Here is an 18,987-nt window from a genome sequence, read left to right on the forward strand (position 1 = left end):
TGGGTTTTATCCCAGAAAAATAATATTCGACCCTATTCTAAATGTCACATTTTCCACAAAAAACATGGTTAAACTTTTAGTTCTATCATTTTACATTTGCCACAAAAACATGATTAAACTTTTAGTTCTATCACTAGCTAGCTAGCGTGATCTGTCCATAAATTGAAATCGAATCCAAATTTCAACACATGATTCTTACAAAGAATTCATGTTTTCAACAATGTTCAAACTCCAATAACTAAGTCATCTTAGAAAATATATACATACAACATAACATAATAAAATACAAAACAAAATAGATTAAATATTTCATTCTTATTTCACACTTTTTTTTTCGTTCTTAATATAAAATCAAAATTTGAAGAATGTAGGCGTTTCGTTTCTTTATGGCTCAACAGTAATATTGTGGTTGGCTTCATCTGACTTAGTTGGAAGCAGGCGCTGTGTAAGCCATCCTTTATCTTTTGATGGTCTTGGATTCTTGTAAATTGCATAGAGCACCAACTGCAAGGCTCCAAGGAAAAATCCAATCACATTTGGTACCTAATTCATTTCATTCGATCAAATGGGTTTAATAATTAGAAATTTTAAATACTTTCGAATTATAGAGGAAAAATACATCACATATATGTAGAAAATGTTACATATATAAAGTCAAACATGATATTTTTTATTTTAAAAATATTAGACCAAAAAAGATTTATCTATCAACTCATACATGCTGCATAGATAAATATCTCAAATATATTGTAGTAGTTGAAAGATGATGATGTACATATGATAGATGTCATGAAACGCCTCTTTTAGTTATTGTATATTCTATACGCACACCTATTCTATTCAGCAGTCTAAAAAGAGGATAAAAATCGTTCTAGCACGAGAATAGTATATGCGATATTGTGTACCATGTTTCATTGACAATGACATAAATATGTTCAAACATGCTTATGTATCCTCATATGTGTATCCTCATATGATGAGTTCATCAAAGTAACCTCGCTCGGGTTTTTCAAGTGATTACCATTTATTTAGTGGATATGTTTATTATTATAGTTATACATCATTAGTCCTTGTGGCCTAAGACACAACTGAGCTTCTACACGCTAGTGCTACACTTTGAATCATTTATTACTCTATGAGAGTCATCGAATGGAAAGATAGACTATGGTTTATGACACATGTAGGTGCTAGTATATTGTAGTCAGATATTCACTGCTTACCTACGAGCATGGATATCACATGTATTCTAATGAGATCACTATTTCATAGAATTTCTGGACAAAGTTGTAAGGAGTACTTTAGGGAAAAGGAGTTTCTTAGGAAAAATGAGTTTCCTTTTATAAACGCAATGTCACTATAAATACCAGATGTTACATCACATAATTATTAAATTTATATAAAAACCCTCGATATATGTCATGATATGAAACTCACTATATGCTAACCACACTTGAGTTATACTTGTAGACCCTAACGGTGATAACTATGGAATCATGAGGTTATGCTACTAAATGTTATTGTCATGATTCGATGAGATCAATCAAAATTAATTCTTAAATGATTATGGTTGATGTGTTTAAGGGTATAATGAGGTTAATTAGGGTGATATCATGTAAATGACGATGACTAAATCATAAAGGGTTGTGAACCAATAGATGGATGGATCTCTGAACCATCAAAGGTCAAACAAGTATTTGGTCTTCTATTCCTGTTGAGATAATCGAATTCGAGTTTAATTTTGGAGCTAGAAGTTTCATATGATATAATATTTTAGGCTTATAAAATAATATATGAGTAGTTTACATGTTGGGGTGCAATAATTTCTGCTGGGTGAAGCGATCGAACCATGGTGCTTGGACTGTTGTGCGGTTAAAAATATTTGAGTTACACAATTACCACCAGTTATATATTTTGGTAAAACGAAAAGCTCTCGATCTTACAATTGGTATCAGAACCAAGGTCATGTGTTCGATTCTCATTGATTGCAAGGAGTGCAATTATTAAGAGAGAGATTGTAGGGGTGCAATAATTATCCCTGTTGGCTAGAGAGATCGAACATTGGCGCTTGTGCTGCTGTGTAGTTTAAAATATTTGAATTGTGCCATTACCACAAGTTATAGCTTTTGGTAAACTGACGAGCGCTCGGTACTAAGTTACATTTTATGAAATTTCAAGAGACAACACAACTGCTAATAATAGTGTGAAGTGACCGGAGTTCCCTTTTACGTGATGAAAATGAAAAAAAAACTTTAAAAGTGATTACATGATTAAGGGGTCATTACTTGGAAAAACATTAAGTTGAAAATCACTCCAAAAAGCCCGAAAATAGTTTGGGGAGTCTCAAGGGCCTGAACAGATCGAAAAGAGCCGAACTGGTTCAGAAGGAGCTAAATAAGTGGACCATCCGAATCTGTTTGGATATTCCGAACTTAGCAACATCTGTCATGGTAGGTTGGACAAGTGACAGATCCGACCTTCCGAACTCAATTTTGTGCTTCCGAACTCTTCTGCACCATGAGTTTCCAAATTTTGTTTACACGAGAAAATCATTCCCAAATCGGAGCTTCCGATCCTTGGCCTATAAATAGGTATCCAAACCTCATAATTTGGTACAAATTGAGAGAAATTTAATATATATTTAGTCTATATTGAGTGTTTTGAGTCATATCATCGAGAGTCAGGAATTAGCTATGTGCTACTGAATTCGTAGCATGGTGTTGCCTAACTTTTGGCCTTCGATATCAGCGGACTGACAACAGACGCATGTATAAGTCTGGATCTATAGTAGTTATTTGGATTAGTTATTATATTAGTTAAGAGTTTTAGATAAGTTATAGTGATATGGTATTCACTCGACTTGTAGGATTTGAATTTACTCTTGTACTGTTAGACCAGGGAGTTGAGGTATGTAATTACAAACTGAGATAGTCAGTTGAGTGTGCATGTTTATGTACTACATTGTTATCTATTGCATTATTACATGTCATGTTATGAATGTATATATAGTTTATGTTCATGTATGAAGCATTTCCATACCATGTTGAGCCTGTTATATTTTGGAGATAGCTAGTTGTGTTTAGGGTCACTCAGACATACTTTTCCTTGTGATTGGGTGCCTGTGATACCAACTGTATCGACAGGATAGCGTGTGCGGTTACCCAGGATGTTGATAGTCCTAGATCGGAGTTAGTGTGCATGTCACCTACTCTATTCTTGGGGCCAGCGTGTGCATACTAGTGACGCCTTAGTTATTAGCATGATATTCAATAGTTTAATCCATGTTTACCAGATCATTCATATTTCATGTTGCATGCATTGCATGAAACTGTATCTCATTACGTACTCAGCGTTAGCGTTCACACCCCTGCTTTTAACATGGACACTTCATTCGACGAGCAGTTTGCAAGTTGACAAAGAGATAAATCAGTGTTCGGTCGGTGACCAGGGCATGGGAGCGGAGGTTATCAATGCTTTAGTTTAAGTTTATTTATGGTATTTATTTTATTCGATCTGGTTTTTCAATTATTGTTCTGGTTGTACAATGCCTGATTGGTTTTTAATATGTTTCTACAGTTCTACTCTTATTATGTTTATCTATTTTTAATTTAATTGCGTGCTTAATTTTTTATTAGTAGGTGATCAATGACGGGTCGCTACATAGTGACCCCAATTCCATTTCACGTTCTAATTATTAAAACATGATTAAGGAGTCATTACTTAAGAAAATAAATTTATTAAATAGTTAGGAACCAAAAGGGTGATAGTTCTAACTGACCAAAGATGAATTCGGAAGCACCGAACGAGATCATACGTTCCGAACTAAGATAGGACAATCCATTAGTCACGACCAGTCAGATCAATGAGGTGTCAATACTGCATATACACATAACATGTTCGGACGATCAGAACTAGGATCGGATCTTCCGAACATAGATGTCTACTGAAGTGTCATGCGCATGTGAAGCAGACAATAGAAGAAAAATTTTATGATAGATCCAATCTTTGATACTTTATGGGATATCCAAAGAAAATTATTGGATATTATTTATATTATCACAAAAGACAAAGGTGATTTTCTTTAGATATATCACGTTCTTGGACAAGAAATTTATATTAGTTAAAAAAGGTAAGATGATAGAACTCAAAGAAATTCAAGATACATCAACAAATTAAATGATAGAACCCACATACCAGCCATAATAGAAAAATGATACCCACAAATTAAATAATATAACCCGCAAAGTCTTATATGTTTATCCATGCATGCTACTTGGATAAAAATATTGAATATACTACAGGATCATGAAAAATATCTTTTAATTAATATTTTATATTCTAAACATGTTCATAGTTGATTGGACCGTCTAAAATGAGGATAAAAGTCACTTGAGCTTATGACTAGAATTTGGGTGATGATCATGTGATGAGTTCATCGAACTATCTTCACTTGGACTTTCTATGTGGTTATCATTTATCTAGTCAATATATATATAGTTATGGTTATATACCATTAGTCCTATTAAATGAGACAACACTTATTCTTCATATACTAGCAGGCTGCACTTTGACTTGTTTACTGACTCCGTGAGGGTCTTTATATGGCGAGATTGGGTGAGCTTACGACACATGTAAGATCCAGTACATTGTAGTGAATAATTCACCACTAGCCTATCTTATATGATCTAATGAGGGGAAAGGTTTTCTAATTGCACATTTAATGCCTCTATGAATTTTAAAAGATGCTTCAAATTGTTACCGAATTTATATACAACCCTCAATATACCAAAGATTTATATTCGATCGAGATATATGTGATGAAGGGACGTTATTGTATGCTACACATAATATGTTTGTTAATTTCAAGCATTATAAGTGATATCTAGTGAACAATGGGGCGACGCTACTAGGAGTTCTTATCATGATTCGATGGGTTGATTCAGAAGTAGTTATTACATTTTTTGATAAAAAATATGATGTATATATAGAATAATGCTAATTATGGCAAACCTACATAAAACGCGATTTTTTGAATTACAAAGAGTTGTAAAACATGTAGATGTAACCCTGATTATTAAATATCACTTAATTATTTATGTTAGTATTCTCGTTGAGATAATCGAATTCAAAGAGTTGAATTTGGAGAGATGAGTTTGATAGGATCGAATGTTTTAGCTTATAAAAGATTTTATGAGCAGTTTTCATTTTCTGAAATTTCAAGAGAGAGTACGAATTCTAAAATAGCATGGAAGTGTTCCAAAATTAGTAGTTGTCATTGTAGCACCCGTAATTTTTCATACGTAAATCCGCATGCATAATTAGGAAAATAATTTATTCAAAATTTAGGAATTTGGGTTAAATTATTTTATGTGATATTATGTGAAATATGTGTATGATTTAAAGTTTATTTTAGCATTTAACCCGCAATTATGAAATCTTTGGATTTTTGAAATTAAATGTTTTATTTGATCGCGTAGACGGGACCGTGGACGAACGAGGTGTTGGTTTTTCATCCAAAATATTTTATGAGATTTTTATAAGCCTTAAAATATTATTTTAAGGTATTATTTCATGAAAATTATAGTATTAGTAAGTATATATATATAGTATTCCATTTAATTAAGCCTTTTTATTTACTTTTAGGGGCTTTTAAAAAATCCTTAAATTATTATTTTGGTATTAGTGAGTTAACATCATATTAATATTTAAATTAGGAGTTTTAAATTATGTTTTTATTGTATATTAATTAATTAGACTAACTAGTATAATTATAATAAATTATATACCCTAAATACTACCCTAACCCACGTCCTAAGCCCCTAACCGCCTCTATCAGCTTCTCCTTCATCTGAAAACTAGCCCATAGCCGAATCTTTGAGAGTTTTTAAGCAAGTTTTGAAGATCCGTTCATCCCGGAGCACCGTACACGCGTTATAAGCTATGTACACGTTTTTATGTCAAATCCATTATGTTATGTGCTGATCTTTGTGAGTTCATATGATATCTTGGTTTATTTATTGAGAGACTCATATTTTCTATGCTTGTATGACATGTTCTCACGTTTTTCATGCCATGGGGGCGTCCAGCTGGTTGACCTACGTCTAGGAGCAGGTGTGAGGGTCTGTTATAGTCCTTAGGATCGAACCAAGGCGAGGCTAGAATCTAGGAAAGAGAAAGCCGATCAGAAACAAGCTATGGGTCTTTGCGGGTCTGTAGTTTCGGGATTCCCGAAAACGTAGTTCGCTAGGGCTGTGTAGGGATCGATTCTAGTCGAGGCATGGCTCGTTGGAACCGCCCAATCGTAGTTCGCTAGAGCTGTTGCACGCCCGATAATTTGCACAATTGTGCAATTCACGTACGTACTGTCGGGCTAAGGGTCTAAGTGGGCTGGGCTGTCCGGGTCGGGTCTAAAATAGGGTGGGTCAAGTTATTTTGGTCCCTGTCCGGGCCCGGGTTGTGTTAGTTGGACTAGGGTATTTTTAATTTAAGCTAATTATTAGTCTAAGTTATTTTAATGGGCTAAGATAGAGTATTAAAAATTATTTGGGCTATTAATTTTTATATTTTAGGCTTGAATAATTATTTAAATAAGTGAGTCCAATAATTTTATTGGGTCTAGGGCCCATGAAAATTATTGGGCCAGAGTTTCATGGGCTGGGTTTAATGGGCTAGGCTTTTGGTTATTGAGCCATTCTGTGATTATTTGGGTCATTCTGTGAATTTTTGGGTCTGTCAGTGATTAATAATGAGATTGGGCTATTTATTGAGCTTAAATATTTTATTTGGGCTCAATTATATTTAAGTATATTATTTGGATGTAATTATGAAATTTGGGCTTTAGTTAAGTTAATGGGTCAATCTTAAGAATTATGGGCTTAAGTCCAGGGGATCAGCAGTCTGGAGAATCCCATGAAAAAAATTGTTGAGTCCGAAATATATATTTAATTTATTTTATGCATTATCCTTATTTTATGTACAAGTATAAATATTATGAAAATGAATTAAATATATATTACAGAAATATTTTAAATGCATGCATACATAAAATAATTTTATGATGAATTATATGTTAATGTTTGAGCATGAAAAATGTTTTATGAAATTTAAGTGATGTGGCAGCACAGAGGTAGTTTACCACCAGCACAGAGGCAGTTTTACTACCGGCATAGAGATGGTTTTACCGGTGGCACGGAGGTAGTTCTACTACCGGCATAGAGGTGAATTTATTCACCGTCACATATGATGGTTCTTAGACTTATCAGTCGCTTATGATTACGAGCCACACTCATGGATATAACCTACTCAGTTCTTTATGATTATGACATGCTCAAATTATGTTATGTATTATATGATATAGCACATAAATATTATTTAAGATGAAAGTTATGGCATGGGAGATTTTATTATGATGCATTATTTTAAGAGCATGCATGCATATTCATGTTAAATATATGTATTAGTATGATTATGTGCTTTTGTGTGATTTTTAAATCTTGTTATTATGAGATAAAACATGTTGGATCTCTAGGCTCACTATGCTTATATGGTGCAGGTGAGTATGATGATTTTGGTGAGACGATTGCTTCGACCGACGGTGAGGGCCTATGAGCTTCCATGCAGTTGACACCCGTGACCAGTTCTGAGTATTCATGTTTTTTGGGATATTGACAGTTTTAAAATTAGTTTTTCGGATATTTATATTTTTATGGGGTTTGAAACAACATTTTTATTTTATTATGCATGCATGAAAAATTATTTGATATTATTTATTTCAAACTGAAAATGTTGGGATTTATTTAAGTGTTATTCAGTTACAAGATATTTTTTATGCTAGTTAAAATTATTTGTCAAATTTTTTATTAAATGTTCATTTCAAGTATTTATACATATATTTATGAGAATATATGTATTATTATATGTATTAAATTTTCTTAGTTTATTATTAAAAAAATTTATTATTTAGAAGTCGGAGTCGTTTCAATCATATTTAGATTCAATGGGTAAAAAGTTAGACAATATGTAAGGCTCGAAAATATTTAGTTATTAATTACGAAATTTGAGATTTAAATTCCGAATATGAAAAAATATTAATTTGAGAATTTATGGAGTTAGAGATTTATTTTTCGGGTTGAAAATATTTAATTTGAGAATTTTTGGATTTTAAAATTTTAATATACGAAATTCTTAAATTAAAAGATAAAATTATTTGAATTTAATATTTATGAGATTTAAGATTTAAATTATGAGTTGGGATATCAAAAGGATTTAATTTAAAGGTGAAACTTGATCAGGGATTGAATTGCAATTTTCCAAAAGTTGAGGGACCAAAATGCAATTTATGCTTTCAAGTGGGATGCTACACACGTGTGATACATATATAAGATTGCATGTACATCTACAGAATTTTCAGCAGAAGAAGTCGAGTGTTAGGGTGGAAGAAGAAGAAAAGATGATTTCAATATTCCAATTCCGATTAATGTTGATTCGCCCGGTAGAATTTCCGATTGATCGTATATTTGCGATCACGGCTTTGAGTGCTACGTTTTGACGTAAGTTTTAAAAATTTTTACCATGTATGAATTTTAAAATGTTGTTAGAATTAAAATTTTATTGTATAAATGTGTTCTAGTATATACGACGATAGCATATCTGAGACGGATCGAAAAAAGATCGTCGTTTGAACATGTTTTCGAATTTTTGAAGAATTTTGAGAAATCTGAATTTTTGGGGCTGCTATTCACGTGTATATGCTGATGAATTGGTGATGATATGGTGTTTAAATGGTGATAATATTGATGATTATGCTTTTGAAATTATCGATTTCGAACCGTTACGTCGTCGTTTTGAATTTCGGTTAATCGAATAAGAATTGTAATTGTTGTAACTTGATGCATTGAGATGAATGATGAGATGATGATATTGAGTTATAAACATTTCGTTTCAGATTTGAATTGAAGATATCGAATTCGGATCGATGAGTTCGAGTTCGAATGATTTGAAGTGTTTGAAGTTGAATCAAGAAAACCTTCAACGAGTAAGAGTTGGAAGAAGCAGATTTAGTCAAGTTTGAGTAAAGCTTTGCAAGGTTCGAGTACTTCAGAATTGAGATTGAAAGGTATGGATAGACATTAGATATGATGGAAAGAATAACTCGAGATTGATTTTGATTATCGAGTTTCATAAAATCACATACTTAAATATTTATATGCTCTTGTATGATTTAACTATCATTATTGCTTTGAATGATTATGTGAATTATGTGTTCAATATGTTTTACAGTATTTGTATGATTTAATGCATCAAGATTATGTTGCATTCATCTTGAATCCTACCTTGAAAAGCATATAGGGCTGATTGGACTAGATTGCGGAATGCCGTTTGGAGAGTTATAGTTGAGTGGCATGGATTGTAGATTTACTTCCAGAGCTAGAAGACTTACTATAGTTGCACCAAAGTCAGGTAAATTTAGATATTTGACGCCACCTCGATTGGGAGAGTCGGTTTTCTGTTAAATATTTTATTTTCCCGGGATCCCAAAAACTAAGATTTATTGTTATCAGATTTGATAGTCTATTCCTTGAAACATGCATTGCATTTATGCATTAACCTAGAGATTTCTATGGTTTAAAATATACGTTTATATATGCTAGCAAGTTATTGTATTCCATTCAAGATGTGAATGTGTTTATATGATTAGTATGTTAGATTGTTGTAGATGAACAGCTATACTTTAAGAATTAAGAATTGAATATGCTATGATGATTTACATGTTCTTACATGTTTGTGAATTAAGATTATTATGGCATATAGAATAATTATGCTTAAATTATGTATATGCATGTCGTTCATACTGAGATTTATTCTCACCGGAGTTATCCGGCTGTTGCTTTGTTTGTATGTGTGCATTGCATCAGGTTGGGCAGAAGCTGGTCAAACTTGACATGGATAGCTCGAGATTGAAAGATTAGAAATGGTGACTCGGGTTAAAAAATAGATTGCTGTCAAAATTTTGTTAGAATGAAAGTTCATACTGTATCTAGTTGTTATTAGACTTGAACTTATGTAGCAATCTTTTGAATATTACGTTGGAAGAACATGTTGAGTTTTATGTTTTATCTTGAACTAAGATGTTTAGATCCCTCAAGAATTGATTGGAGATGTTTACATGTTGAAAGAACATCATAATTTACCAACTGACAGCAAAAAGCAGATCGAGCATTTTTTGCACGATCAGCTCTCGCTCGATCGCGGTATTCAGCAGCTCGAGCGAGGCCCTTTTGACCTTGGCCCGAGTAGCGCTCGCTCGAGCGTGCCTAGGGGGCGCTCGAGCGAGGCACTTGGTATTAAAAAATAAAAAATTAAAATCTATGGTTTATTTTTGTGATTAATTGATCAGATTGATTTGTTTTAATTCATGTTGATTAATATCAGATTGATATTAATTATGTTAAGAATATGAGATTAGCACCCGAGGTACCCACACAATATGTCATAATAAGAGGCTACTTTAATTTATCACATCGGTGATCTTCATCGCAAATTAGAATTACAACTAGACTATAATGATGGGCCAAAGGATGGTCCTATCGAAGCCTTTCATGTTAACTAGTTAGTTTCCACGGGATTTGAAAAGTCCATCAAGACTAAATATAAAAGGGACTTCTAAGCCCAAGTCCTACGGAAAATTCGATGCGTGTGCAGCATGTCAGGCCTTGATTGGCCCAAATGATGTGGGTCCCACATGATTTGTGTGGGGCCCACATGCCTTGGGCCAATCAAGGCCCGACATGGGTAGCATCGACCTATCCAAGTCCTACATAACGAGTCATTAATCTCCACTCTCCTCGCCTCTCTCTAACCATCGGCCTCCGCCGTCTCATCAACTCAACGTAAAATATGTGCTATCCTTTTATTGCAGCTTAGTATAGGAATAATTAGAGCCGTCAATTGCTCAAAGAAACATAGGCGAGTTGGTAAGACTTAAGGTGACGTGGAAAGATTATTCAGCATTGCGGGTTCGATCCTCGTGTGACGCATATTCTCTGCTGAAATATTGTGGGGTATGCTCTGGGGGTTGGCCATGTTGCTCCCTCCCTTAGGTCTCTGCCACTCGTGCACATCCCTCGATTTAACCCCGTGTGAGCCAATGGGACTCTGACTCATGTGGAATGGGGTCCCCTTTGGGGTCAACCCTTTTTTTAATTAGAGCAGTCAATTTAGGTTAGGTTCGTTGGGTCGGCCTGTCACACAATCAACCCAACCAAAGGCATGCCTATGCGGGCCGACCCATGCTAGTCGCGGTACTAAGAGGGCCTAGAGAAAAAAAAAATTAATATTTATTTTACTTTATGATGATATATGTATTATTTTTAATGAATGTTGTAAATTTTTTATGTATTAATTACTTTAATTTATATATAATTTACACGTGTGAAATCAATAATTAAAAATTTTTTAATATTTTTTTATTAATATTTATTTATGAAATTAAATTTATAATTAATTATAATGATTTTTATTTTTATTTTTAGTGACTCAACCCACGGGTCGGTCAGCTTAACTCGCAATCCACCTCGAGTTGGGTTGAGTTGAGGATTTCCAACCCATCAAGATAGTGAGCCGGCAAGACCTTGACCCGCTAGACGGTGAGTTTTTGGTGGGCCGATCCATCCCACAATGAGTTAGCCCGTCTTACTGCTTTAGAAATAAAGATTCCAATTATAAACCCAACAGACTGGTGCAACAAAAGCAAAAGGAGAAGAATAAAAGGTTCGTGTTATCTATACTATTTTATAAAAGTTGAGACCCATTTAAAAACTACTTTTGGTGTGTTTGATGACACCAACATAAATTTATAAACTTAACCCCCAAACATGCATTGTACTTCACATAGAGTATTGGGTAAAAATGTAGTTACATTTCTCACTCCTACTATCAAAAACCACCTCATTACCTACTATTTATGTCTTGCTAAAATTAAGAATTCATTCCAATCAATTTCATTACCCACTATTTATGTCTTGCTAAAATTAAAGATTCATTCAAATCAATTTCATTACCCACTATTTATGTCTTGCTAAAATTAAGGATTCATTCCAATCAATTTCATTGTATTTTTTAATATCGACATATTATTTGCAAAAAATTAAAATTTCATATTTATTATAATTTTAATTAGACATTAAATTATTTATGTACACACATTACTAGTATATAATAGTGAGGAGCTATCACTGTGTAAATATTGTAAGACATTGTTTGGTTTGATGTATTATTAATCTATGTATAACTTATCCCAATCAATTTCGTCTTATTTTCGTCATATTATTTATCTATTTATTAATTGATAATTTTATATCAATTAAATCAAATAAATTATAATCTATCCATCAAATCAAATAATGTATTAACTATGTTTTCTTTCTTATTTTTAATTTACATTAAATTACTTATCTATGGATTACTTATCCTATCACTCAAACCAAAGGTGCCTAATAGTTGGAGTCATCTTCTCGATGTATGAGAAACTTGAGACGTAATTTGATTTCAAGCTTCTACTTTATTTATTGTGTTAAGATCCATGCAAGCGACCCACGAATTTTATATGACGAAACATTTGTAAAATTTTAAAACTTTGGGGCACCAGAAACTAAGAGCTATGACACAAAAAAAAAAAAAAAAAAAAAAAAAAAAAAAAAACCTTTGTTTACTTTATTGATTTTAGCAAATATTCTCCCAACCCTTCTAAATATTTTGAAACTTTTCATATATACTATAAACTAACGAAGAAAATACCTCTCAAACAAGATATACGGAAAGAAAATCATAATTACTTATAATTAGTATATTTAAACATTATTTTTGAATTTATAATTTGGATTTATAATAATTCAATAATTTTTATATTATTTTTTTAGAGTAAACAACACAGTAGGTCCTTAGACATCCACCACACGTGTATTTATTAAAACTACTTGGAACACTATAATGACAAGGACTAGGAAGATCACAACTCCTTGAAAATCACATCGTAATATACGTATATATATATATATATATATATTTATATGTATATATATATATATATTTATATGTATTTTCTGTTGTTGATATTGTGGTACAATTGTATATTTATTTCATTTTGGTGAAGTCAAAAGTATTTTTTACTTAACTAATTTATCTAACTAACACGGTGGTAATAAACAATTATTTCGTTTAATTAAAATTGTCTGACAGTAAAATATTTTCTATAACTTTGCCAGAATTCAGAAATCTGTAAAGTCGTTCGTAGAAATTGCTTCCTTAAATTAAAATTTCGTATTTTACTTTGTCATGATTCAAAAAATGTAACATTTTATATCTATATTACTTGGGCAATCGTGTAAACTGCGAAGTATCAATTAATTCATTACATGACAAATTTGGCGAAGGAAAATATGTTTTTTATTTACTTTGATATCGGTACAATTTCGAATCGATTTTGGTTTCTGGACTGAACAAAGACTTTGGATTTTTTTTTTCTAAGATAAGACTTTAGTTTCTAAGCGATGTAAAAATTAAAAGTTAGCTTTTTACTTCACTTTTTACTTCATGTACGTCTAGTTCTGTACTTATCTAGCAATTACTTCACATAATATATGAGTCAAAGAAATTCTACTAGTGACAAGACGGTATATCATAGCGTCACATCATGTGATGTCCACATTTAACTACCGCATGAGATTTTTATAATTCAATGATGATCAGTAAGTTTAATTAGAGTGAATGATAAGTTGGGTTTTTTTTTAAAGATTGAACAGGTAATTTTTGTTATAATTGAGTTCTGAACCCGAGATTTCGTCTCGTACTTGGGATCTTGGTGTCAGACGAGCTACACATCATCGACGATAAGTTGATCTTATAAAACATAAATCGTAATGTTGATTATAAGTTTGATATATCGGGGTCCCAATCGTCACCATCAATCAATAACAAAATAATTGGCTCCTAATTAAACAACCCAAAAAAAAAGGCACAATGGTTAATTTATGGTTTCAACGTTTTATTCGTTGCTAGTACGATGCTGGTCATATATATACATTCCTTGATTAATTAATGATACAGTCAGGTATCTCCTTCGTATATATATTCTTAATTGTCTTGATTAATTAGTGATAGAGATATGACGGTCAGGTATCTCCTTCGTATATATATATATATATTCTTAATTGTCTTGATTAATTAGTGATATAGATATGACGTTCAGATATCTCCTTCGTATATATATTCTTAATTTTTCTTCGCCTTCCTATCATGTCACCTAATTCCTATATATAAAACATTACAATCTCTTGTTATAGCGACCAAACTCTCAACTAGTAATCAAATGGTTTAAACTTTAAAGTCTCTTAGCTAGACAAACCTTGTGGGGTTGATGGCTTTAATTTTTATGGGTGAAAATAGGCCACAAAGAGAAGCCCTTCCCATACAATTTTACAATCTCATGTGTAGCTCTCAATTAACTAGCAAATTTAAGTGCTTTAAGATTGTTAGACAAAATTTGTGGGGTAGTTTGTATTTGTTGGCTTTAATTTTTATGGGTGAAAACAGGCCACAAATTAGAGACTCTCCTTTCGCCCTCGAGGAGACTGCTGATCTGACCTCTACGACCCTACCCAGCTGTCTACAAACAAAAAATAATATATCTCTCTCTTTTGTGGTTCAAGGTGTGTTCGGAAATAATTTGGTCTATGATATTTATTTAATTTATATATTTTTAATAACACGAAATTTTGTATGAAATCGCGTCCAAAATTTTTTTATAAAAATATTATCTCAAAAACATAAAAATGTTATATAATTAAAATGTAGTATGTTTTGTTTTTCATATTGTTTCACTTTTCAAAACACATATCATTTGTTCTTTAAAAACAATTCTTGAAAAACACTTTTAAAATTATTTTTTAAAAACGTATTACAAAAATATGTCTTAGCACATATTTTAAGTTTTTTAAACATGTAAAACAATCAAAAATATTTTTAAAAGTTCTTTTTCAAAGAGAGCTTATATGATAGTACTTCACCATTTCTTAAACAAAGTGATGATACGTTACTAATCTCAGAAACATATTTCGAAGCTTCAACTGATACGTAGAGCAAATAATATAAAAGCCAACGGAAGAAAAAAAAGGTCAAATTAAAGTATTAAAATTTATCATTTTTACTAGTTTTCATTGGCTAAAAATCGTTTAGGGTAGATTCTATTTTACCAGATACGTCAAAATACAAATATTTTTTTTCTAAAAAGGGATCATTGTCTCAGGTAATAAACCTTCCTCTCAAGGGTTGTAGGTTACAACTTACAACTTACAAGTTATTATTATTATTATTATTATTATTATTAATTTATTATTATTATTTTTGTAGAAATTCTCTTTTTTATTTACACTTAATAAATATATATGGTGGTAGTAGACTTGGTAGAGTTTGGAAGGACTTCTAGAAAGCACTTCTAAACTTTACATTAACAAAATTTTGAAATTTTGTTAAATTTTGTTAACGAAAAACTGAAAAATGCTTCTTATAATCTCTTCCAAACACTATATATCTTATACAACTATTAACTTCTCATAATTCTCTTCACGATATCTGATTACAAAATACTATAAGAATCGAAAAATATATATGACGAATTAATGGATATAAGACTCACGTAGAGAGGTGAATGCTTATCATGTATTCTCTCTCTTTATATTTTGCGTCAGTTATTATCATAATTTCGATCATTAGGAATCAAGTAGTTTTAATTAATCCTAGCTAGCTAGAAATATATAACGTGTATAATATCCAGTGATTTCTATATAATTTTGATCATGTTTGATTAATCTGTATGTAGAAAAGAAAAGAAGACTTACTCCAAGAAACCAATCCTGCGCAAGAACGGCATAAAAAGTCCAAATCCCTCCATTCAAGAAAAGGAAAAACGAGAGAAGAAAGGGCATGTATTCCACGCTTTTGTTCGTCACCACCCTCTTCTGCAAAAATTAATATATATAATATATTCATTTCTTCATCAATTATTAATCACATCAGGAGACGGTGGTAAACATACAGACACACACATGACCTATATATATATATATAAATTTGATCACCTGAAAATTCATATGCGACCATTAAAACCCGGTACCGGATTTTAGTAGTGCAAAAAAAAAAAACAAAAACCACTAAAATCCGGTACCGAATTTTATTGGTCGCATACAAATTTTCTGCACCCAGATATATATATATATATATATATATATATATATATATATATATATATATATATTAGCACGGATTAATGCATACGATATGTGTATATATATGATTTTTTTTAACATATAATTTTTTTTATAATAGTTAATTTTATGTTATTTTCGGGGACTAAGAAGGTGAATTAAATACTGAAAAGTTTAAATTAAGAGAAAAAAATATTTAGTAATTAAAATTTTTTTGAAAGCGTACAAGATATAATAATTATAAATAAATTGCAGATACGTTATTACTATATACTCTTTAATATTATTAATATCAATTGAAAATAATTTAGCATAAAGTGTAGATTTTTTATTAAATAGTAAGTAATATGCACACCAATACTATTATATAAAATTTTCGTCCCACGTAAATGTTCAATCTCTCATGAATGTGACTAATTTAAGTTTCACTACGTCAAACAATCAATTGAAACATAATTACAATTCACTACAAACGGTACTTGTCCCATGAAAGTCAAATTTCTTCTTTGTTATGCTAAAATTGAACGAAAATAAAATTCCTTATTTTTATGTTAAACTCAGAGTCTCGGATAATTAATCATAAATCAATAAAATTAAATAATTATTTTAGTCCCATTATTACAAATTTCGAATATAATTAATGATATAAATGACCTGGGACCTCTTAATTAATGTTTGATATATGATTGGAAACTCTTTCTATTTTTTTAATAAAAAATAATTTTCTGAAATTTTAAAAACTTCAAATGATATAAATTAAAAATAAAAACATGAACTCTTAAGAGAATATCTCGGACGCACACATTCACAATAAATAATATTTTAGGAATTTGAAAAAATTCATAATCATTTATTTTTAAAGGTTTCAAACTATTAGTCATTTTTTTAACCAAAAAAATTGTCATCTCGGGTATTTTTTTTCCTTTCTTCTCCTTGTTTTTATTTATTATTTTTTTTGTTTTTTTAACAATTATCTCATATATATTTTTTATACTATTATCCTAGGCACGCTATACATACATACACAACCAAAAAAAATAAATAAATAAATAAAGAGAAAAAAAAAAACATTCTTACCATGCCTGCAAGAGGAGAACCGTACATAATAATATTTAGTCCAGAGGCCATGTAGCCAGTCGCATTAATCCTCATGTCCCCATTCAACAGCAAATATGTCACGCATAATACAGCTGCCAAAAATCCAACATTAAGAATCCCACACAAAATTGCTGTTTTACCCTGTTCACAAATAAAGTTAACCGTCATAAGAATTATATATAAATATTTTGTTCATAAGGAATAAGTATTATCGAAATTTGTTATTGTACGTCATTTTGGTGTGGTTTTCTTTATTAAAAAAAATTAAATATACAAATTGATTTACATAATTACCAGAAACTATAATTTATTTAAAAGTACTTATGCTAATCGCTGCAGCTGAGCAATCAGATGCACGGTTATAAATTTCCAATTGCTTCTGTACAGATTTCCCAAATCAACAAATTATTTTGTAATTAATATAGTGATCACGTGTTTAACTAAACTTGAAACACATATAATAGCATATATAGATGAGAGAGGCAATGGGAACAAATAAAAAAATATAAAATTAATTAAGAATACCTACTGTACCTTTTGAAATGGAGGAGCAAATAAAAGAAACAATAAGAGATATATGATCTCAACCACCACCCCGAAACCATTAACGGTGGCCACAAGATAACTTCCAGGCTTTATGATTCCGTAGTATGTCCAAAGAGATGAATTCAGCAGTGTGCAAATGTATGGGAGGCTCTCAAATTCCTCCGTTGATCTGTTCTTTACTATTCTCCAAAATGTCTTCCTGTAACAACAAATCAATCAATCCAATTACGTAACTACTCAAATTTATATATAAATATATAAAAACACTTACACTGGAGAAAGAAACATGAGAACTGAGATTACGTTCCCTGCAGCAGCAAATTAATGTTGTCAATTAAATTAAGTTATATATATGTATAGATAGATATTGAATTCCGGTTTTCGATCTGTCATTTGTTTACATACCTATGACGCCGAGAATGAAAAGTGATTCCACCATTTTTTGCCTAATTAGCTAAAGAAAAGAGAGAAGAAAACGATCTAGTGTGTTGATATTTGCTAGTTTTGGCTGTGTATTTATATTGAATCCCAACCGACAAAAATTCTATTGCTGGTTGTGTTTTCAACAACATGTAAGAAATAATTAAAAGTGGCTGTGGAACTTGAATATATGGATGATACTTTTTTGTTTTATTGTATTTATTTTATATATATATGTATATTATATGCTTCACATGTGATTCATATGTATATATATATATATACACACACATTAAATTTTAATACAGTGCATGATTTATAGGTACGTACGTATGTAGACTAGTTGGTTATCAAGTGACTGTATTGGGATACTTTTTCTCCATTACATTTCAGTTTCTATTTCATTACAAGTAATTTTTCCAAGGCAATTATTATTATTAAAATTTTTTTTTTTTGGGTATTTGGTCTAGAGACTCATGTTTACTATACATGGGAAAAAGTCAAATGGTAATAAATCTATAAAACTCTAACTCTAGGAAATCACGCAACGAAATAAATAAATAAATAATTTTCTCCTTTTTTATGTGAAGAAAACCAATAAAATAACTTAGCGATATTAAATAACTTGAATAGTAAAAATAATGACAGAGTTTTTAGCGTGAAAAAA

At 31.1% G+C, this 18,987-nt stretch overlaps 1 protein-coding gene across 2 annotated transcripts; it reads right to left on the reverse strand.

The window, feature by feature from the left end:
* Positions 1-216: 216 nt before the first annotated feature.
* Positions 217-18,458, reverse strand: LOC140884529 (bidirectional sugar transporter SWEET17-like). Of its 2 annotated transcripts, none has more exons than XM_073291309.1 (6): positions 18,306-18,458; positions 18,172-18,208; positions 17,889-18,099; positions 17,334-17,495; positions 15,891-16,010; positions 217-504 (listed from the first exon to the last, which is right to left on the reverse strand). In XM_073291309.1, exons 1-6 carry the CDS (start codon positions 18,337-18,339, stop codon positions 385-387), a joined length of 684 nt encoding a protein of 227 aa, XP_073147410.1. In that variant the 5' UTR covers positions 18,340-18,458; the 3' UTR covers positions 217-384. The 2 variants fall into 2 exon arrangements, with proteins under 2 accessions (XP_073147410.1, XP_073147409.1); XM_073291308.1 differs by having other exon boundaries at positions 217-543.
* Between the last annotated feature and the right edge of the window lie 529 nt (positions 18,459-18,987).

Source organism: Henckelia pumila, chromosome 2 (assembly GCF_033568475.1).
Source record: "Henckelia pumila isolate YLH828 chromosome 2, ASM3356847v2, whole genome shotgun sequence".
Lineage (NCBI taxonomy): Eukaryota > Viridiplantae > Streptophyta > Magnoliopsida > Lamiales > Gesneriaceae > Henckelia > Henckelia pumila.

What these genes read in the sequence shown, in the direction of transcription:
- LOC140884529 (XM_073291308.1), bottom strand. Translation starts at nt 18,339, where the DNA reads ATGGTGGAATCACTTTTCATTCTCGGCGTCATAG. An exon ending in TTTCATTCTCGGCGTCATAG is followed by an intron (nt 18,209 to 18,305) that starts GTATGTAAACAA and finishes TTGCTGCTGCAG; the next exon opens with GGAACGTAATCTCAGTTCTC. An exon ending in TTGCTCCTCCATTTCAAAAG is followed by an intron (nt 17,496 to 17,888) that starts GTACAGTAGGTA and finishes ATTTGTGAACAG; the next exon opens with GGTAAAACAGCAATTTTGTG.